General features: G+C 40.0%; 2 protein-coding genes and 1 non-coding gene across 4 annotated transcripts in view; 2 read left to right on the forward strand and 1 right to left on the reverse strand.

Annotated features, from left to right (window-relative positions):
* On the forward strand, positions 1-135 carry LOC125391991 (small nucleolar RNA SNORA70). Its single transcript, XR_007229352.1, has one exon. It is a non-coding gene; the product is annotated as a small nucleolar RNA SNORA70 (small nucleolar RNA).
* Positions 7-510, forward strand: LOC148122099 (large ribosomal subunit protein uL16-like). Its single transcript, XM_087905989.1, has one exon. The coding sequence runs from the start codon at positions 193-195 to the stop codon at positions 493-495; it is 303 nt and encodes a 100-aa protein (XP_087762115.1). The 5' UTR covers positions 7-192; the 3' UTR covers positions 496-510.
* Positions 511-8832: 8322 nt separating this feature from the next.
* Rc3h1 (ring finger and CCCH-type domains 1) overlaps positions 8833-22112 on the reverse strand; it is an 83718-nt gene continuing 70438 nt past the window's right edge. For both annotated transcript variants that reach the window (XM_048421519.3, XM_048421518.3), the window contains 4 exons: positions 21661-21793; positions 19495-19665; positions 18411-18526; positions 8833-16078 (listed from right to left, as the gene is read on the reverse strand). In XM_048421519.3, the coding sequence (XP_048277476.1) occupies positions 15928-16078; positions 18411-18526; positions 19495-19665; positions 21661-21793 (571 nt within the window). In that variant the 3' untranslated portion in view covers positions 8833-15927. The remainder of the gene's footprint in view (positions 16079-18410; positions 18527-19494; positions 19666-21660; positions 21794-22112) is intronic.

The raw sequence follows: 22112 nt of genomic DNA on the forward strand, positions 1-22112 counted from the left end.
CCGCAACTAATTAAGCCGACCAGGTCCCTTTCCCCATGGGGGCCTGGTGTGCAGTGGTTGCAAACAGCAGCCTCCTTGGTAGTGTATGCAGCCTGTTACCTGTATGGGCTGCTCTAAGGGATCTTGGAAACAATTTGATCTCAATGCTGTCTTTGATCTCAATGCTGTCTCCAATGTAGGCTCCAGACAGGTATGCGTGGTGCCTTTGGGAAGCCCCAGGGCACAGTGGCCAGGGTTCATATTGGCCAGGTCATCATGTCCATCCGCACTAAGCTGCAGAATAAGGAACATGTGATTGAGGCTATTCGTAGAGTCAAGTTCAAGTTCCCTGGCCGCCAGAAGATCCACATCTCAAAGAAATGGGGCTTTACTAAGTTTAATGCAGATGAACTTGAAGACATGGTTGCTGAGAAGCGACTGATTCCTGATGGCTGTGGGGTCAAATATATTCCTAATCATGGTCCCCTGGACAAGTGGCGAACCCTACACTCCTGAGGGCTTTCACGGTGCTCTCCTGTACCCTACCAAATCATGTTCAGTAATAAATCTCACATCCAGTCTGAAAAAAGAAAATGCATCACAGGCTTGCCCAGAGGCCAATCTAGTGGGGGCATCATCTCAATTTTGGTTCTCTCTTCCAAAATAGTAGCTTAGGTCAAGTTGACATAAAACTAGCTTGATTCTATGATCCACCTGCCTCTGCCTCTGAGTGCTGAGATTAAAGGTGTGCATCACCACCACCAGGTGGTTTCTGATTTGTCACTTACGCAGAAAGGTTTTGACTTGATGAGCAACAAGGATGTCAATGCTATGTCACAGAGGCTTGAGGGGGGGGGGGCTTATGCAGGATGAGGGTGGCAGCACCCAAAAAGAGGGACTGACTAATTCCTGAGTTGCTGGGAAGGAAGAGTAGGAAAAGCCCACTTCAGTCTGCTGGTCAAGGAGAGGTATTTAGGTGCCTGCCTGACAAAATAATTTCTATTAGTTAATAATGTTCTATTGTCTGTAAACATTACTTTGCTGTTAGCAATTGGATTGTTTCATGTTTCAAATATTCAAGGGTGATAGGTGCCATTTCAAATACTATAAATACCAGAATCTCTGCTGGTTGCTTTCCAGACATTACCCCATCTGCTCTACCGGGATGTTGCTGTACTCTGCTTACAGATGGGAAAAACTGCTGTTTACTTGGTTTGAGTACTTGCCCCCATCACAGTTGGGAGTGGTAAGGTTCAAGCCACTGTCTAAACGCCAGGTTCACCTTTGTTTTTGTTTTTGTTTTGTTTGATTTTTGAGACAGGGTTTCTCTGTGTAATCCTGGCTATCCATCCTGGCCTTGAACTCACAGGGATTCACCTGCCTCTGCTTCCTGAGTGCTGAGCATAAAGGCGTGCATCATCACAGCCCAACTCACAGATCTTTTTAAAGTGCGCTCGTAACCACTGAGACATCTCTCTCTAGCTGCTCTTCTGTGTGTTACTAAGGAATTATCCACGTCTTCCCTGGCTACAAAATAGGGTTCACCTGGTTTTCTTTCCCCTCTTCCCTTATTTTGAGACAAGGTCTTACTTAATAAGGAGTCCAGGCTAGTACCAAACTCTTTGTCTTTTTTTCTCAACTGGTTGTTTTTCTTCACATAAAGCTTAGACCTTCACCCACCTCCTGGTTCTTTTCCTCTGGATAGTCAGAGTTTATTCATAATGCTCTCAAAACCCAGGTCCCAGAAATTAACATAAAGGCTGTTTCTTTGGCTGCAGACATTGTAGAGTATGCTTGTCTCTGATATGCATCCCAGATAAGCATAGCCACAGTACACCCTCTGCATTTGTGTAACCAATTCTTTTTAGCAGCTCAGCTTCAATGTTGCATGAAGTAACTACTTCAAAGGCCCGGAAGTTACCAGCCAAAGTAGCTCTTGAACCCAATGGTTTTGGGATATGCTCCTGGGATTCCATTTCTGAAAGAAAAAGAACCTGACCATGTTTTTGACCAAGAAGCAAATTCCTGTCTTCCTCTTCACTATGCAACATTAGCATCAGAAAGACAACAGCATGGCCAGGAGACAGTCCTCTTAGCTGTCCAACATTGCCATCAGGAAGACATCGCAGCCAGGAGACAATGTTTCTGTGCTCACTTCTATACTGCAGCAGCCTTTTGAGAATACCCAGAGTTCTTTGGGAGTCCTTCCTGTCAGCCTGGCTTCAGCTCTCTCTCACACACAGCTCCCCTCAGCTTCTGCTACATTGAAGGATCCCAAATTTCTTTTCTTTTGGCTCATCTTAGGCTGGTTCAAGAAAGGGGGAAAGGCTATATACCAGGCAAACTAACTTGCAACTGTATTCCCCTTCTCATGAAGAATATTTTTTTTGTTGTTGTTTGCTTTTTTTGTCTTGTTTTTGTTTTTTGGTTTTTCGAGACAGTGTTTCTCTGTAAAATAGTCCTGGCAGTCCTGGAACTCACTTTGTAGACCAGGCTGACCCAAACTCATGGAGATCCACCCATTTCTGCTTCCCGAGTGCTGGGATAATAGACGTGTGCCACTACTGTCTGGCTGATATCTTAATAATTGTATAAAATAAAAGAAAAACATTCTAATTTTTTTTGAAAACTTTAGTCGTATCTGGAACTGGGGGCAAACATTTTATAAGGGGGCCAGGGATGCAGTTCAGAGGGGGAGTGCAGACTCTGTAAGGGTAGCCAGGGTTTGATTCCCAGCACTAAAAACAAAACTCTAAAAACATCCTTTCATTACTGTGTGTGATACATGTGCAGCTGTGAATATACTCTGAAACCTGTATGATCAGAGGACAGTTATCTGGGAGTTGATTTTCCCCTTCTGTCTTGTTTTTGTCATGTTGTACATTCCAGGGCAGCTTGGCATTGACTTTCTGGGGAAATTTGTCTCTGCCTCCCGTGTCACCATTGGAGTACTGGAGTGTCCAGGTGTGTGCCACTGCAATTGGCTTTGTATGAAGCTCCAGGAATGGAATTCAGGTTAAGTGTGCATCACAAGCACTTTTACCTCCTGGGTCATCTTTCTGGCTCCTAAAATGCTTGTATCAGGTAAAAATTTTCAGGAGGATCCTCATCATTTTTCTTCACTCTGAGTGGAAGCAAGATTGGGAAGCATGCATGGGTCTTCCAATTCTTTGCTATTAGGGGTTGGTTTGACAATCCATTGAGAGAAAAGAATATCACATTTGGTTCCCTTTCTATTTTTTTCTCTCTTTTTTCTTTTCTTTTCTTTCTTTCTTTTTTCTTTTCTTTTTTCTTTTTGACAAGATTTCTCTGTGTAGCTTTGGAGCTTGTCCTAGAACTCACTCTGTAGACCAGGCTGGCCTAGAACTCAGAGATCTGTCTACCTCTGCGTCCTGAGTGCTGGGATTAAAGATGTGTGCCACCATCACCCTACCCACTCTCATTTTTCTGACCTCCTTCAGGTCAGTAGCTCCTTTCTTCACCAGCCTCCAGTGTGAGTAGTAACTCTTATGGGTAGGTGTTTCATGTGGCCTTTGCCTGCTGTCTCATATCCTGGGCTATGTGTTCTGTTTGGCCCCCACAGTAAGACCTTGGCAAGGAGCAAAGAGTAGCTTGGATTCTCCTGTGGTTACTGAGTAACTCAAGGCTTGGCCTTTCCATGGAGCTTTGGCACAACACAAAGCACAAAAGCAAGAGAATCTCCAGCTCCTCTGGATTGTTCAAAAAGATCTTGGACTAATAATAGCATCTTAGGGTGACAATTAAGGTGGGATGAAGCTTATCAAAAACAAACGGTGCATTATCACGTTGGCCGCTTTTCACAGGTTCTTGAAGTGTCTTACTGGAATTTGCCCCAGTCCTCGGAACAGTTAGAAAGTTCAGTTTGGGTTTCAGGGAAATCAAACCAAACAGCAAATATTTATTGAACATGTCCAGTGCACACAGCCATGGGCCTTGAATGCACTAGGACTCAATACACATTTATATTTGAAGAGGTGCAGATTCTGAAGTTAGCTGAATTATCAGATAGTACATCCTTAATGAAAAGATTATCAAGACTTTTTTTTTTTTTAAAAAAGAGGCATTATCATTTCTTAAGAGAAATACTAAGCAAGGTTGGGAGGTTGCACAAGAGAGCTGCACAGGGTCAAAGCTCATTATGTGTCCACTAGTTCAGAAGCTGTGGGTGGCAGGAGAAAGCCACAGAAGAGAAACTGCAGAACACAAAGACAGTGGGAGCAAAGTCCCCAGAGACACTGGGGGGATTTAGTCTGCCCTGGAAGCAGCAGGAGGAAACATGATAAAGCTGGGGCAAACGTGTGTGCTGTGATGACTGCGGCCCAGGAATAGGACTGTTGCCTCTTGGGCACATCTTCTAAGCCTTGTTCTAGAAAATCTCACCAAGTTCATTCCAGGGACAAGGAAGACCTGAGGAAGGAATGCACAATGGCAGTAAGCTGGCTCCTGTTAGAACTTAAAGATCTGAGGCCCAGGGCTAGAGATAGCATAGCAGTTAAGAGCACTGGCTACTCTCCAGAGGATCCAGGTTCAATTCCCAGCACCTACATGGCAGCCCATAGCTCTAACTCTGCTTTCAGAGGCTATGATGCCTTCTTTTGGCTTCATTGAGCACCACATGCATGTGGTTCAAACACACATGTATGTAAAAAACAAAAAAAACTTATACAGATTTCGAAAAAAAAAAAAGAGGCCCTCCCACTGTGGGGAAGCAGACATGCTTTGAATCTAGGTACAACCTAGCTATCTAGGGAGTGAAAAGTCTAGTGAGGAATATGGCAGGCATGTGCAGAGATAAAGGAGTACAAGACAGCACCCGTAGGTTTTAACAGGACTTGGGAGGTTTAGGAGTACGACAGATTGAGGTAACTATAATTATGCCCTACAACTATTTCAAATAGCTTTGATGTCACAAAAATGGTCTGCTTGGTCAAGGTATGTTAGGAGCATGTCCTCTGTTTACTTCAAGTTATCGGGCAGATCTGCCAGTCTCTCAAACCCTTTCATTCTGCTTCATCCCTCTGAGCTGGCTCAGGCCCTAATTTCTTATAAGTTAATCACAGCTGGGAACCCTGCCTCACTCAGATCCATGACATCAAGCCCCAGCTTGACATCTGTATTGGAATTTAATTGCTAGCAGACAAAATCCAAATGATTCAATAATTTTAATCTAGTCTCTTAAAACTATGCTCAGCTCTGGGCTGGAGAGCTGGCTCAGCAGTTAGGTCCACTTGTTCCGGCCGGGAATCCAGGTTTGATTTCTATGGTGGTTTACAGTCATCCGTAACTCCAATTCCAGGGAATCCAACACCTTAACATCTTCTTGGCTTCCATAGGCACTGGGCACACACACATACATGTATGATAAATCTTTTTTTTTTTTTTTTTTTTTAAAAAAAAGACCCAGTTGGGCAGCGGTGGTACACGACTTTAATCCAGCACTCGGTGCAGCACTCGGGAGACAAAGACAGGAGAATCTCTATGAGTCTGAGGCCAGCCTGGTCCAGGACAGGCTCCAAAGCTACAGAGAAACCCTGTCTCAAAAAACAAAAATCAAACAAACAAAAAAAAATTCGCAAGAAAAACTACCTAAACTCCGAGAAGCCTGGCTGAGACTCATTACTTGGTGCAGCGCTCATGCACTACCAGGCAGACCCCTTGCTCTTCCCCTTAGCCCTCTTTCAGATGTAAAGTCAGCGGAGAATCACCCTGCTTCGCTTCCCCTTAAAGTCTTTAGGTAGTTTCACTAAAATTTAAATCTCTGAAAGCCAGAAATAGGATCCTTTTACAGCACCATCTGTGATCATGTTCCTCCAAGCCCCACTGAGACCCAGACTGAATTGGGTCTCAGTGAATGCCGTGCATGTGAGAGAGGCAAGCGGATCTTCAATCGTTGTGAATAAAGAGGCACAAATCTAGATCCTTTGTTCCCCACATATTACCCTCTGCTTACATTTTCTTTACTTTCAGAACAAGCCCATTTTTAGTTTTGAGACAGGTCCCATATAGCTCAGGGTCTTGAACTTGCCGTGTAGCTGAAGCTGGCAGGCCTTGAACTTCTTCCCAAGCATTAACCTGGAATTAGAGACTTTAGTATGGTCTGCAGCCCTTGTGATAACCCTGCCTCATCTCCAGCTGCCCTACCAATAGTTATAATGACTGCCCCATTTCATTTGAAGATCAAGTCAGCATCTTCCCTGAGAATCCACATACCTTATTTTCTCTTATCAGGCATCTTCATCTCTAACATCCCACTCCCCTCCCCATGCTCCACAGTTTCCCCAGGAAATCTTTACCAGCCAACTTGTATATTTTATTACTATTAACTTTCTTTTTTGGTTTTGTTATTTTGGGATAGTGCTAGGAATCAAACGTAGGGTCTTGTATAACAAAATTAAATCTTGTTTAGTCTCACAGCTTATTGTTTTGAAGATAATTGTGATTTTTTTTGATAATTCTGCTTACTGTTGTCATTATTTTATTGAGTCATTCTCACTATGTAGGTCTGAGTGGTCTGACATTGAACTGTCTGTGTAGATCAGGCTGCCTGAGTCTCACCTATCTCTGCCTTCTAAAGGCTGGGAATAAAGGTGTGTGCCATCATATCCAGTGAGATGAAGCTATTACAAAACCCTGTGTCAAGTCCTATAATTAGAGCTCATTGATGGCAGATGGCACTTTTCTCACGTCATTTTGTTATGCATAAATAATCTCTAGAAATAGTTTAGTAGGTGGTGAATTCACTCTTTGAGACATGGTGTAGCCCGTTCTGTAGTTCACTATGGAATGTAAGTTGGCCTCTCTTGTCTCTAGTGCTTCGTTTAGGGGCATATGCCACCATCTGCAGCCTTTTAGTGGTGGTGGTGGGAACAGGGTTTCTCTTGGCTGTCTTGGAACTTGCTGTGTAGATCAGGCTTGACCTTGAGCTCACAAAGATTCACCTGCCCCTGCCTCCTAGTACTCGGATTAAAGGTGTGTGATCATTTTAAGACAGAGAGACAGGGTTGGCCTCAGTGGCATGTACCACCAACTACCCAGTGCCTGACTTAAATCTTAGATGTTCAAAACAAAGAGGTGTTTTTGTTTTTTTTTTTTTTTGAGGCAGGGTTTCTCTGTAGCTTTGGATCCTGTCCTGGAACTAGCTCTTGCAGACCAGACTGGCCCTGAATTCTCAGAGATCACTTGCCTCTGCCTCCTGAGTACTGGGATTAAAGGCATGTACCACCACTGCCCGCCCAGCGTATTTTTAAATAGCCAACTAGGTTGGAAAGCATGGTTTAACTAGCTGACCATCGCAGACTAGCTAGTCACTGAGATAAAAAGTTTATGTACACAAAATAAATCCACTTTAGTCTATATGAGCTTCAGTCCAACAGGTCGGATAGTTTCTTCCTGTTTAAGTGGTAGACAGGTCTGATTTTGGAATTCCCTCTAGACGTCACCATCTTTCAAGGATGGATCCAGTACTCACTATCTCATACCTTCTGAACTCCCATTACCGTGGCTCCTCCTGTTGAGTAAGGTCAGGTCAGGTACCAGTGGTCCCCAAATTTAGTAATTGTTGATAGGAGGTGTAACACCACCTCCATTGCTGGTAAAGCCTATTAATTTCATTAGGAAGTATTTTAAAGTAAATTCCAAACAATCAATTTATGCGTCTTTTAAAAAATATAGGGGCTGAAAAGATGATTCTTCAGTTAAAAGCACATGTTGTTCTTCCAGAGGACCCAGGTTCTAGTCTCAGCACTCACAATGGCTCATAACTATTTGGAACTCAAATTCCAGAAAATCTAATGCCTTCTTTGGCCTCCACAGGCACCGCATGCATATGGTAAACAGACATACATATAAGCAAAACACTGAGACACATAAAACAAAAACAAACCTTAAAAAGATATTGTCTTGACAATGACACTGGGACTTGTTTCCTCTGCATATACTGGATTTTGCGGATCCAGTCTGTCTGGACACTCACCTTCCTGGACCTGGAGGGAGGGGGGAGGAAATTGAACTTACCACAGGGCAGGAAACCCTGACTGCTCTTAGGGATGGAGAGGGAGTGGAGGGAGTGGGAGGGTGGTAGGAGGAGGGGCGGAAATGGAAACTTTCATAATTTAATAAAATTACTTTTAAAAAAAAAAGATATTGTCTTATGTAACTGTTGCTACTATCACCTGAACAACCCCCACCCCCCGCCGATCTTACTATCTAATATTCAACACATAAACATTTCTAATTATATAAATGTATCTGTTAGAATCTACATTTATTTCATAAACATTCTGAAATGTGTAATAACTCATCTTGCTGTTTAAGACCTTAAATGTGTGTGTGTGCGCGCATGCAACAGAGGACAGAAGCAGGGCTGGATCCCTGGAATTAGAATGATAGGCAGTCCAGAACTTCCTGTTGTGGGACTAGGCACTAAATTCTGGTCCTCTAGAAGAGCAGGCAGTATTTTCAAATCCTGAGTCATGTCCTCTAGCCAGTCATTCCCTTCATGCCACCCAACTGTTACCTAGTGCACGCTCTGTAACAGACCACATAAACTTACATCTGTTCTCTGTCATGAGCGACCAATGAGGCTTCAGCATGACTGGGAGTCAGCAAGTAAACAGACAGACATTTTGTCTGAGAAAGACCATTTTGCTTGGGCAGAAAGATGTTCTTGGTTTGAACATCGCATACTGAAGTGTGAACTGATTCCCACGCTAGAGAAAGCTAGTGATCCCCAGTTCGTGTACTTGCACAAATTAGCTCTTTAAATCTTTCATCAGCAATCCCCAAAACAAGAGTGAAATGACAGAGACTCCTTCACAAGAAAAAGACTACACATTGTTCCTCCTCATTAATTTATCATTTAATATAAATGCTGACAGAAAGCAGATAAAGACCTTGTAGACACTTTCATATATTTACAATCCAAAAGGTGAATCACCTCCTTCTATTTGTTAAAATGAATCCTTTTATCTGCAACTCACAAGAGCCTTAAACCCTAATTAGGAGCAACAAGAGGCTGAGTCAGTTCCCAAAGTAATAAAGGAAATAGCATTTTAACAAAATGTGGCATCTTTAATATAAACAACATGCACACAAATAATGCGAGATTGAGAAAGAAGGCCTACATTTTCTCAAAAATGTGCAGCAGTGGAACATGTACTTATTCAGATCAGAGTTCTGCAGCTCTGAACACATTCCTATTTCTTTTCTTTTACCTCATTTGCTTTGAAGGCTATTTTAAAAATGGAAATAACAAACAGATTAAGCAAGAAAGGGAATGTTCCATTTCAAGCAAGGTCCTTTTTTCCTATTTAAAAAGAACTTGCAGAAAATAATGCCTCCAGATAAAATCTCAGCGTTGGCCAGATGCTAAGTAGTCAGTCACAGGCTGGTGAATTTCAACCCATCCTTTGTTCTCAATTGGAAACATAAGGAAAATGTAAAATTTCCCCAAAATTCAGTAATTTAAAAGTCAATTCTTATTTTAACGCTCAAATGAAAAGAATTTGAGCAGGTGGGCAGAGAATTACATAAAAATAGGGAGCTGAGGCCATGGGAAAATATAGGAATGTAAAAAATCTTTAAAAATAGGTGTTTACGTAGCACTGATTCTGAGAAGGGAATTCACATTATCCAAAACTGCAATTTCATAAAGTCACTTCTATTCTGACTCAAATCTCATGGGCTCCTTTATTAACTTAGATTACTTTTGTTAAGTATACCTCTGCAGGGCACAATCACATACAATCAATACGATTGGTAAATTACACAAGCTCTATCCCAAGCAAATATGAATCAATGTTAAAGTTATTTTTTTTAAAAAAAACAAAAAACAAAAGAACAAAGTAAATAAAATGCACCCAAAAAGGTGATAACGACTGCAGAATGTCTCAGGAGACTGGTATGAGCCAAGAGACCAATTGACCATAGTCAGGGAAGAGTGGCAGGGGGCAGAAAGGAAGGACTACACACAAAGAGGAACCTCACAACTGGAAAATGTTTAGGTGGGTGAAAGGTCTGTTCATAGCCTCTGCATTTCTCCTGGAAAGTCACAGATGCATTGCAAAGAAAGACACTGAGGCCCATGACCAGGGAAGGCAATTTTTCTTTCAGTTCTTTTACATCTAGAAGGTAGGAAAACAAAGGATGAGTGGAAAGTTAGGCAAAATACATAAGGGGGAAATCTCTCAGGGAATGCAGAGCTGAAAAGCAAAAGCTTTAAAGGCCTTTTAAGTAGAAAAATAAAAATTTATGGGGTGGTTTGGATATTACTGTGAAATGCCAGCCAACCAGAGACAGGCTACACTAATAAATTACAGAAATGATAACTTTTTAAAGGAGATCAAAAAACAAACAAGAAATCCAGACCATCAACCACCCAGTATTTGTTTGCATTCATTTCTTGACCTTTCGTGCCCTCATTAGGGTGGGACCACCTGACAGTTTCCAGTTCTAAGATGACTCTGTACAATCTAACACGGGAGCCAAAGACTTGTGATCTGTCTACTCAGCATCAAAAGATAAAATACAAAACAGTCACCAGAAAGTAAGTCTTCTATACAAAATAAAGTCATCTTATCTACTAAATAACATACATCAGGATAACAAACTCCACAGGGTTTTATTTTTCTAAACACACATTTTTTTTTTTTTTTCTGACACAGTACTGTCTTCAGGTTTAAGTTTTCCACCTTGAGTTAATGTGAAAAGAAAAGCTATTTATTTTGCTCAAGGATAAGTTCAGGGAGATTCAGTGTCTGAGATCCAGAGGCTCTGAAAGCAATCCTAGTGCTAAGGGACAAAGGGATTCCAAGGGCTCTTTCCCCAGTTTATTCAGTGTGGTATGAAAAACCTACCTACAGAGAACATACCATTAGAAGGTGTTACTTACTCCTGGGGGTGGCCGCTTCCTCTTTATTAATGTAACTAGTATTACTAATCAATTAGAATAGATTACCTATGAAAATACCTTTAGCAGAAATAGAATCTTAAAATTTCAAGTAACAAAAAGGTTTTATTTGAAATTATACCTTTTGAAAAAAGCAAAACAAAACCAGCTCTTTTTCTTAAGTGGCTCAGAAAAGGTGATTGAGAACTAAAAATTTACCAAAACTCCCAGCAAGTCATTTCAGCAATTAATTTTAAAAAGCTGAGCTGAAGAAATAAATATAAAAGCTGTAGCTGTCCAAGATAGACATGGACGTGTTTCTGCAAAACAAGCATGCAGATAAAACAGTAGTAGACTACTTGTGTTCAACTCTATGGAGAGTAAATTGTCTCAGTGAAGTCAGTTAATCTGAGCTCTATTTTCAGATGAGATCCCTTTGCAACACTATAAACATGTATTAACAAGATTTTAACACACTTGAACGTTTTATAGGGTAAGGGTGCAATAGCGTAAATAAACTGTAGTTTATTTGCAAGGTTATTAATTCCTCCTTAAAACTAATTAGGCCATATCTTTTAATAAAATATAAATCATTACAGATGATTTCTACACAAGATTTTACATACTGAACTCTTGATTTTTAAAAGCCCAAATGGAGAATATGGTGAAATTTAATTTTTATCACCATTTGTACATATAAATAATAGCACACGAATCCCATTTAGTGAAAGTAAGCTGACCCTGAACATAGCTGAACAGGTATTAACTACAGCTAACTATTTCTCACGCGCCTCAAGCTCAGGAAAAATTCCTAGCCCCATGACTTGACCATAGTGAAATACATTGTCGTGTAGGCACAGGTGAGAGTACAGAAAAACACAGAAGATACTATTTCATCAAGATAATCCCCAGAAGGGAGAGTGAGTTACTTAAACAAATATTGTCAAGGATGATATTTACTGGTTTAGAGAAACTGATGAATTTTCATTACTTTTACATTTTATAAGGCCAACTAACCTTACAGATAACTTCAGACATCTACACAGTACAGTCAACTTACAAATACTACCAGGTTTCATAATCAAAATGGCTACTATTTCCCCTAAAATCAAAACAGAGTAAAGCACAAGTCTTTGGCGCTCCTTAAAGAAATAGCAGGTTATCATTTTTTACCAGACCTTTGCTTGCCTGCCAGTAGGGCAAATACCACATCTGTGCATCACTGAGTAATAACGCCATTAGAAAAGGCAACTTCACAGAAGTCATTGGCTAAGCGAATTCATTTGAATGCTCTGTTTAGAGGCAGCAAACTGTCACTGTTACAGATTGGGTAAGTCAAGGGGAAACTGCAGAATGGCAAAGGGTCAGGAAGAAAAGAAAAAAGATAATCATGGGAAACTTAGAAACTAAATTTCAAGCTCCCACAATGAAGCTCATGGGAGTCCGATGGGACCATGTATCCGAGTAGCAAGTGAGAATCACGTCAATCTCTTGCCTTTAGGCAAAAGAATAAATAAATGGGAAAAAAAAATCAAAAGGGAAGGAAAATGAGAGAAGGGAATAACACACATTAATGCCGTACCAAATGAGTTCTTACACATTTGGAGTAGTTGAATATTTGTAATTGACATTAATAATAGTGTCTTGTCACTTGAACATTACTACTAGAAACTTAGGCGACAAGTTCTGTTTAATTAGAAAAGTAGTAAGGAATGGCTCTTTGGTCACATCAGACTGTGTAAGTTATCCAGAAGAGGGTAGCTATTAGACTTGTGACTATAAATTAGTAAATTGAGTCTAGATATTTCATTCTCATTTTTATCATTTTCCAAAGACTCATTGAAAACAGAATGAGCCCAAGTACTTTATATTCAGTACAATAATATACTGGCTTTTTGTTTCTGAACAAGTATGAACGTAAGGCTTCTAACCCTTCCAGAATTGTCCATGTTCATCTTAGATGATTCCTGGTCTTAAATACAGTAAAAAGCAAATAGTCATCCTCAGAAGAAACCATTTAAGTGGAAAAAAAAACCATACATATTGCTGAGCACGGTGGCAAATGCCTGAAATCACAGCGCTCAGAGGCTAAAGGATCCTGAGTTCAGAACCAGCCAGGGCTGTATGGCAAACTCTATCTCACAAAGGGGTGCTTCTGTACAAGTTTACTTTCTATTTGATGAGGGTCGCTTCTTAATGTCTCTAAAGACAAAAATAAAAATCAATGCTTTTCAGATTCTGACAAAAACAGCAGTTAAGAGTCATGAAGTTATGCTTCAGTTTATTGTTGCCTCATAATACAAAATCTGTTAAAGGGAGAAAACATCCTCAAGGTTGTGGGGGTTTATTGACTCTCCACATCTGCCAGTAGGCACAAACAATCATTCCCCCAACACATAAAACACACCTAAGAATTTGTAAGGGAATGACCAATTTCTAAAATAGAGAAACTGTAGGCACACCGTCTCCCACTTTCTACCCCACCCGGACTGGCTAGAGGCTAGGCTTGGGGAACTCAGCCCAGCATCTGAGAGGCTGATTCTCTCCCTAACTGAGAATAACCACTGGAGGGATGCTAGTGCACCGCAGCAGAGTGCATTCCGGGGGTGTCACATGCACCACAAGGGAAATTTACTTTTATTCTTAACTCCAATAAAACCAATATGCAGATTTCCCCCCTAGTCATTGCAATTTCTAAAACAAACCTCCTGGTTTCTCAGACTTAGGGATTATCTGACATGTCCAAAAGAAATAAGTCCTGCCCAAATTTGTTTACTGAAGGCAAGAGGCCAATAAAGTGGCATTTTATAGATGTGCATAAAAACAAAAATCTTGTCAGACATAACATTTCTTTCCTTCTCTCAATAAATAATGAGCACTTAAAGTATACATGTAAGAGATGTTTTATCTTAAAAAAAAAAAAAGGCCAAGAAAGCAGATGTTTAAACGTATATTTCAAATGAAAAGAAAAATGTATGTATCAACTGAAAATGCCTCACTGTCATTCAGTGCTTCTACCTCCCAATCGGTCATTTTATTGCAACAGCTGCGCTCATGCGAAGAAATCTTTAAAACATACCCAATATATATACAGATATAGCAATGTATATATGTATATATATAATATATATATATAAATTTTTATTTAAATAAAAAAGAAAGCTCGAATCCCAAGCCAATATGTGTATATCAAATCCTTGACCAGCCAGGTCTGTAGGGCATAATCAAATTCAATGTGAAATAGTATATAAACACGGTGCCTTGACTGGGCAAATTAAATAATCGCTACTCAAATGAGTGTTCTGTTTGGATTTCCTACTGGTAGGCAATGGCAGGACTATTTTACCCTTCCCACCCCACCCCCACCCATTTGTTTCCATTAACAACATGACAGACACAGAGCAGACTGAGGTGGCTCTGACCTCAGCAGGAGTTAACGGGCAGGAATATAAGAAATAAGAAAAATATAAACTTTTGCTTTTACCCAACCAAAGCAATGCAGTAACTTATTACATAACCAGTGCCTTCTTGTTTAGTAGTAGTATCTAGAAAGGGAAACTGATGTCAGGCAGTCAGAGGGATGGAGTGACTGTAGAATAGTCCCCCAATGAACTCATTTTACAGGGGCTTAGTGAATTAAGCATACACTGGTAGCATTAGAATATGTGCAGCAGAACTAAGTAAAAATCCTTCCTTACTCTTTAGTAATGTTTTCATAAACATTTTTAATGTCAGAAAGAAGTCTAAAAATCCACTTCAAGTTATTTAGTTATGCTAGTAATTTCTGAGCAGCACAAGTAATCAATATATAAACTATCTTCAAGACTCAGTTTTTATCTGCCAAATCTTCTATACTTTTGAAAGAAAAATAAAAATTCCATTGAAATAATGTGTCCCCGTTTATTTAAAAGTTCCCATCAAATGTAAAACTTATTTATGTGTGTGTATGTACATGCACCCATGTGTGTCTGGTGCCCACAAGGTCAGAAGAGGGTGTGAGAGGGTGTGAGTTGTAAGTCATCTTGTGGGTGCTAGGAAGAACCTGGGTCCTTTGGGAGAGCAACCAGTACTGGTGAGCCATCTCTCCAAGTTTTAGAACATGGATATTGTTGTGATTTTTTGAGCATTTGAGCTCAGCTCCAATTTACATCATGAGCTCAACATAGGAGAACAGGAACTGTGTTTCCACCATTAACAAGTTGAAGCTCATTTATTTTCTTCTTTTTGGTTTTCTCCTGCCTCAGTATCTTGAGTCCTGGGATTACCAAAATGAGCCACCATGTCCTGTTATGAGTTCAAAGGTAATCTTCATTTAAATCTACTTAAGCAACGTACACACCAAACAGGCTTTCAGATTCTATGGAGAGAATGCAAGGAATGCAGCTCTAACAATCAACAGCCTGTTGAAACTAAAAGCCTACCGTACTCAAATGAAGTTTTAATGTTGTAAGAAAAGTCAGGAAGCTAGTGATCCTGAAACAGGGTGGGTGTGGGTGCGGTGTGGGGCGTTGAAGAATAGCTCTAAAAACCTTAGTTTGCTGCACAGCTTCTAATAAGCCAATCTATATCACAGAATTCTTGGAAACAGTGCTTTTAGTTTACACGGTTGTGGAGTTGGAAAGGACTGGAAGAAAGGAATTTTACACTGGGTATGTAATAATACCAAAATACAAGAAAAACCTACTTCATTAAGATCATACAATTAATCAAACAGAGTATATATATAATATCTTCTTTTTTTTAAGCCCTGGATCCAAGGCGTCCAAAGTTATTAAAATAAAGTTCATTCACAGAACAAAAACAAATTTAATCTGAATTGCTTGCAGATACTGCTAATTTTCTTTTTCTTTAAATTAAAAAAATGCATTAATGTGAACTATGTGCAGGGTTTGTTTAGTAGTGGTGTTGGTGCACATTGCCTCCGGTGCTTTTCCTGGATTCCGCTGACCACTCAGAGAAAAAGTTTAGAAGTTATCCATTCTTCTATCCCTATGTCCTATGAATTGATTAGGAGCAGAAGGTAGAAGCAGGGCACCCGTATTCTAGGGAGCAGAACTGGAAGTAACTCCTGATCTCTGGGAATCTTTGTTATCTCCTCCTCCCTCAGAGTCTTCTGACAGGTTCAAAGAGCTGGTCTTGTTTGATAGAAGGCTGAGATTCTCCTGTGTCAAAGCTGATCCATTCGGCACATCACTGTTAATTACATGAAAAAGGTTAGAATTTTAAAAAGGAAAAAAGCAAATACTTTGAATAAAATCCAGTCAACACGGCTTATCATTTAGTATTGTACAAAAAATGTGAGTCAGGAGTAGTGGTACACACGCCTTTAGTCCCAGCAGGAGCCAGAAGCAGGCTTATCTCTATCAACTTTAGGCTAGCTTGGTTCCAGGCCAACTCAAGTTACACAATGAGACTCTGTTTCAACCCCAAAGGAAAAAAAAAAACTATAAATAGATTCCAAAATTTGATTATAACTCCTCATCCACATTGTAGCAAACAAACTTACTGTTTTAGAAATACAGCTTTTGTCAGAATATAACCTGCGTATTTGTTTATGTATCTATTGCCTTACACATTAGAAGAGTGAGCTACAAGTTACAACAAACAGTTATGGTGGTACCCAGCACTCGGTAGACAGGAGTAGGTGGCGAGAGACGCCCCTCCACACTGCCTCCAGCCCCCAACATCAGGACCCATACTTTAAAAAATAGTTGCTGCCTGGCATTAAAAACAAAAAACAAAAAACAAAAAAGAGCTAACCTTTGATTTACCAAGTTTATTTGCATGGAAATTTATTTTTAACCTAGGACAGCATATAGATTTAAAATAGTCAAAAAATCAAGAAGAGAGCAACAAGGCAATTAGAAATTCTTGGTGTTTATTTGCTTTTTTGTTTGTTTTTGAGACAAGGTCTTTCTACATAGCCCAGGCTATCTTGGAACTCACTATGCAGAACAGGGACTCAAACTCAGGATTAAAGTTATGTGCTGCCTTAATTTGTGGATAGGTCATGAAGAAGGTGACGAAGGACTATGCATTCAAATGCCTCAAAGATGCCAACAAAGTAAATAAGGATAAAAAGTAAATTACGTATCATGTTATGATAGATCAGTTTAAAGATGTGGCTGAGAATGGCCTAGAGATGGTAGTGCATGCCTTTGATCCTACCTTGTCTCAAAAGACCAACAACAACAACAAAAAAACCCCAAACTACCCAGAACACTAAGCAAGGCTTAATACTAAATGCCATTAAAAGACAGGCAAGATAACAATGGGATGTAGAATTATGGGTGCTTTAAAATTTGTATCTTTTTGTCGGGCTATGGTGGTGCACGCCTTTAATTCCAGCACTTGGGAGGCAGAGATAGGAAAAATCTCTGTGAGTTCAAGGCCAGCTTGGTCTATAGAGTGAGTTCTAGGACAGGCTCCAAAGCTACAGAGAAACAATGTCTTGAAAAAAAAATTGTACTTTAAAAAAGTTCAATCACCTGTGGTTTATTTTTTTTTTTTTTATAATATAACCGAAATGGGGGAGGAGTCCATGGAAGACAGCTTAGTGGTAAAATGTGCTTAGAATTTGTGAGGCTCTGAGTTCAACACCCAGCATGAAAACAAAATAAAGTAGGAGACGGGTGGGCTTTTAATCATTTTTAAACTTCAATTTTTACGGTAGCCCTACGTTTTTAATTAAAAAGCTATACTTAAACAATGAGAAGAAGAAAATATAACAAGAAAATATATTTGTTAGGGGTTAACAGATAATTCAAACCTGTTTAAATCCTAAATTCTCTATGTGTATATGTTGAGACAGTCTCTCTTTGTAGCCCAGACTGGCCTCAAATTCCTATCTTCCTATCTCAGCCTTTCCAGTGCCCATAGATATATTCCACCCCAATTCTTGAGTATTATAATTTCTAGATTTAGCAAAAACATATTCTTTTCTCCTGCTGGGCAGTGGTGGTGCACACCTTTAATCCTAGTACTCATGAGGTGGATCTCTGTGAGTTGGAGAACAGGCTGGTCTACAGAATGAGTTCTAAGATAGTCAGGGCTATGCCAATATATTCATATTCTTTTCTCATAAAAAAAATAGTTCTTTTAAAAATCATAGGGTAGGGGCTGGAGAGATGGCTCAGCGGTTAAGAGAATTGCCTGCTTTTTCAAAGGTCCTAAGTTCAATTTCCAGCAACCACATGGTGGCTCACAACCATCTGTAATGAGGTTTGGTGCACCCTTTCTGGCCTGCAGGCATACACGCAGACAAAATATTGTATACATAATAAATAAATAATTAAAAAAAACATAGGGTATGGCAGGTGGTGGTGATGCACGTCTTTAATCCCAGCACTTGGAAAGCAGAGGCAGGTGAATCTCTGTGAGTTTGAGGCCAGATTGGTCTACATAACGAGTTTCCTGTCTTGGAGGAAAAAAAAAAAAATCATACAGTACTTTGGGTATGGCTAGATAATACAATTATTTTTTTCTTTTGTACATGGTTAATATAACTATAGAACTATCCCTTTACCTGAATGTCAATGCAAGGTCTTCAGTAGGGACTTTGTTTTGTGGCTCCGTCTGTCCATTTTCTGCTTGCTTACTTGTACCCAGTTTGTTTTTCATGTCCATAGGACACTGGTTCTCCTTTAAAAGAAGAGGAAATAAAGTCAGTAACCTGTGCTGTAAAGGAATAGAGCAAATGAAAACAACACAATGATCAAAAAAGAACCATTCCTAGTTTATTAATTAACAACAACAAAAAAATAGGCAGATGACAGAGAGTATGCACAAAAACATAATAGTACAACTGCCTACTATGTTAGAAAAATGCAAAACTAACACTGAAAAAACATCACACAGAACAGTGTATAAGCGATAACTCTTTTATAAAAAGAGGTCATTAATACCTCAAGGGCCATGAAAACTATTATTTTTGTGTAAATCTCTCTCTCTCTCTTTGGTTTTTCCAGACAAGGTTTTTCTATGTAGCCCTAGCTGCCTTGGAACTTGCTCTGTAGTAGACGAAACTGGCCTCAAACCCAGAGATACACTTTCCTGTGCCTCCCAAGTGCTGGGATTAAAGGCCTGCACCACCACCGCCCAGCTGTATCTTAATTAATATCTTAATATTACACAAAAGTGTAAAAGATTAAACATCATCCCGTCTGCTTCTCTAATGTATATGTGAAATAGAAACTTTAGGATTTTCAATTAATTGCCTTCTTCTCCCCAAATGTAACTAGAAAATCAAGTCTATGACAAAGGACAAACTCAAAACAACAGGAACTAAGAGAGGAATGATACAAGCAGGTGACAACTCATCTTTATACAAATTACTCTAAATATTAGTGTGATGTGGGATATCTTTCTGTATATGCGTTGCATTTATTGGTTGATGAAAAAAGCTGTTTTTGGCCAATGGCCTAGCACAGTAAAGTTAGGTAGGAAATCCAAACAGAGATATACAGAGAGAGTAGTTGGAGTCGGGCAGATGCCAGCCAGCCAGTCGCCAAGGAAACAAGACATGTAGAAAATGAGGTAATGCCACAAGTATGTGGCAATGCATAAACTAAAAGAAACGAGTCCCTTTTCCAACATCAGCACTTACTTACCATACTCAATTCTCGCGTTCTCTTGCCAATTTCCCTTTCCACCTGATGTAGTTCCAAGCTTAGCTGCTCACTTGAGATCATTCCAGGCCATTTTGGAGGCAGTGAAGGGGGCTGTGGCTGGCCTGCCAGGGTGTTCACCTCCCTCTGTACCACCAGTCGGTTATTAATAGCCTAGTGCACAAAGTCAAGCACACACAACTCAGCACACTTCACACTATATAAAGAGTGCCCCATCCTAAGTATCCACACTACACTAGCCATATCGAGATCACCTCATCCAAGTATCCACACTAACTAGTCATGTTTACAATGGAAAGGATCCAACAATAAACACAATCTCTTTTTAGTACCATTTGAGTAAAAATGATTTTATTTTTAAGAGATGTATTTTATTTTTAGAAAATGTTTGTACCTGTGTTTGTGTGTGTGTGTGTGTGTGCGCACACGCGCGCACATGTGTTCTTAAGTGTAGGTACCTATGATGGATGCCCAAAGAGGGTGCTGATCTCCAGGAACTGGAGTTATAGGTAGTTGTGAAACAGGAACCAAACTTGGATTCTCTGCAAGAATAGCAGTCATTGCTGGGTGCTGTAGTGCATACCTTTAATCCCAGCATTTGGGAGGCAGAGGCAAGTGAATTTCTGTGAGTTTGAGGTCCATCTGGTCTACAAAGTGAGTTCCATGGGAGCCTGGGCTGTTACACAGAGGAACCCTGTCTCAAAAACCTCAAAAGAACAGTGGCCATCTCTCAAGGACCAAAAATGCAGTTTTTTCTTATTTCAAAAAGAAATCAATTATAAATGTATATCTTTTTGTTATTTTTTCTGACATAAATCTTGTAATTTTTTTTTCTATTAAAACTCAATGATGGAGGCTGGAGAGATAGCTCAATGGTTAAGAGCACTAGCCGATCTTCTAGAGGACCCAGATTCAATTTCTAGTACTCACATGGCAGGTCAAATTGTAACTTGCCAGGTGGTGTTGGTGTACATCTTTAACCCCAGCACTTGGGAGGAAGAGGCAAGTGGATCTCTGTGAGATCAAGACCAGCCTAGTCTACAGAATGAGTTCCAGGATAGGCTCCAAAGCTACATAGAGAGAACCCGTCTCAAAAAACCAAAACAACAATAACAACAAAAAGAAAGAAAGAAAGAGAGACAGACAGACAAACAGACAGACAGAAATAAAGAAAATACCTGTTCTAGGGGAATCTGACAACCTCACACAGACATACATACAGGCAAAACACCAATGCACATAAAATAAACAACAGACAAACAAACAAAAACCCTCCATGATGGCAAGGATTGTTTTTTCTTTTTTACCCGAGTACTAGTCTCAGATAATTATTCTGTTTCTTTAGCTATGGAGCTACTCCTGGAGCACTCTCTGTAGACCAGGCTGGCTTTGAACTCACAGAGCTCTGCCTGCCTCTGTCTCCGGAGTGCTTGGATTAAGGGTATGTGCTACCATCATCCAGCTCATTATTCTTTTTCTTTTTTTAATATTTATTTATTTATTATGTACACAATATTTTTTCTGTATGTCTGTAGGCCAGAAGAGGGCACCAGACCCCATTACAGATGGTTATGAGCCACCATGTGGTTGCTGGGAATTGAACTCAAGACCTTTGGAAGAGCAAGCAATGCTCTTAACCTCTGAGCCATCTCTTCAGCCCCCTCATTATTCTTTTTCTATTAGTCAAGAATTAAATCTAGTTTTGAATTCTCTGTTAATGGTTACTTATACTAACACTCAGACAATTGCTTTAAAATTCTATCTTTACTGTACCTCAAAAACTACCATTTAAGGGGACTGGAGAAGTGATTTGGTGGTTAAGATTACATACTGCTCTTGTTGAGGATCTGAGTTTTCTTTCTTGTACCCATGTCAGGATGTCCACAATTTCCTATAGCTCTAATCTTCCTCCAGCACATGCACTCATATGCACATACCATCCCACCAAACACATATAAATCCAATTTAAAATCCTTGGAAACCCTAAGAAACTGAAGCACAAAACAGTTGCAGTGCTGAACACCTGTAGTCTCACTTTAAGTACTAAGGGTGGACAACACAGGAAGATCATGCGTTTAACGTCAGTTGGGCTGCAGAGTAATACTTGACATCAAAACTTCCAACACAAAAGTATCTGTAGGTCTGTACCTCTAGTCCACGAAGCTGGGTCTGCTGGCTAATCTGATGGTTCAGTTGCTGCAATTCTAACCGTAGTTGTTCTCTTTCAGCAGACAGAAGGGTTTTTCCATGACTGGTCACTTCTGCCATGGATATTTTCTCCCTTTGGTAAGAAAGAAATCAGTAAAATTTTGAAGTTATTTTGTGAAATCATTACTGATTAAAAAAAAATAAAATAAGAGCTGGGTAGTGGTGGTGCACGCCTTTAATCCTAGCACTCTGGAGGCAGAGGTGATGTGGGGTAATAAAAGATTTTTTATTTGTATTGGTTGAATAAAACACCGATTGGCCAGTAGCCAGGCAGGAAGTATAGGTGGGGCAACCAGACTAGGAGAATTCTGGGAAGAGGAACGTCACCAGCCAGACACAGAGGAAGCAAAATGAGAATGCCTTACTGAGAAAAGGTACCAAGCCACATGGTT

The sequence above is a fragment of the Myodes glareolus genome, chromosome 5 (genome assembly GCF_982192425.1).
Source record: "Myodes glareolus chromosome 5, mMyoGla1.1, whole genome shotgun sequence".
Taxonomy (NCBI): domain Eukaryota; kingdom Metazoa; phylum Chordata; class Mammalia; order Rodentia; family Cricetidae; genus Myodes; species Myodes glareolus.

Bases quoted from the DNA above. Each gene is read 5' to 3' on its own strand.
- LOC148122099 (XM_087905989.1), top strand. From the start codon at position 193: ATGCGTGGTGCCTTTGGGAAGCCCCAGGGCACAGTGGCCAGGGTTCAT.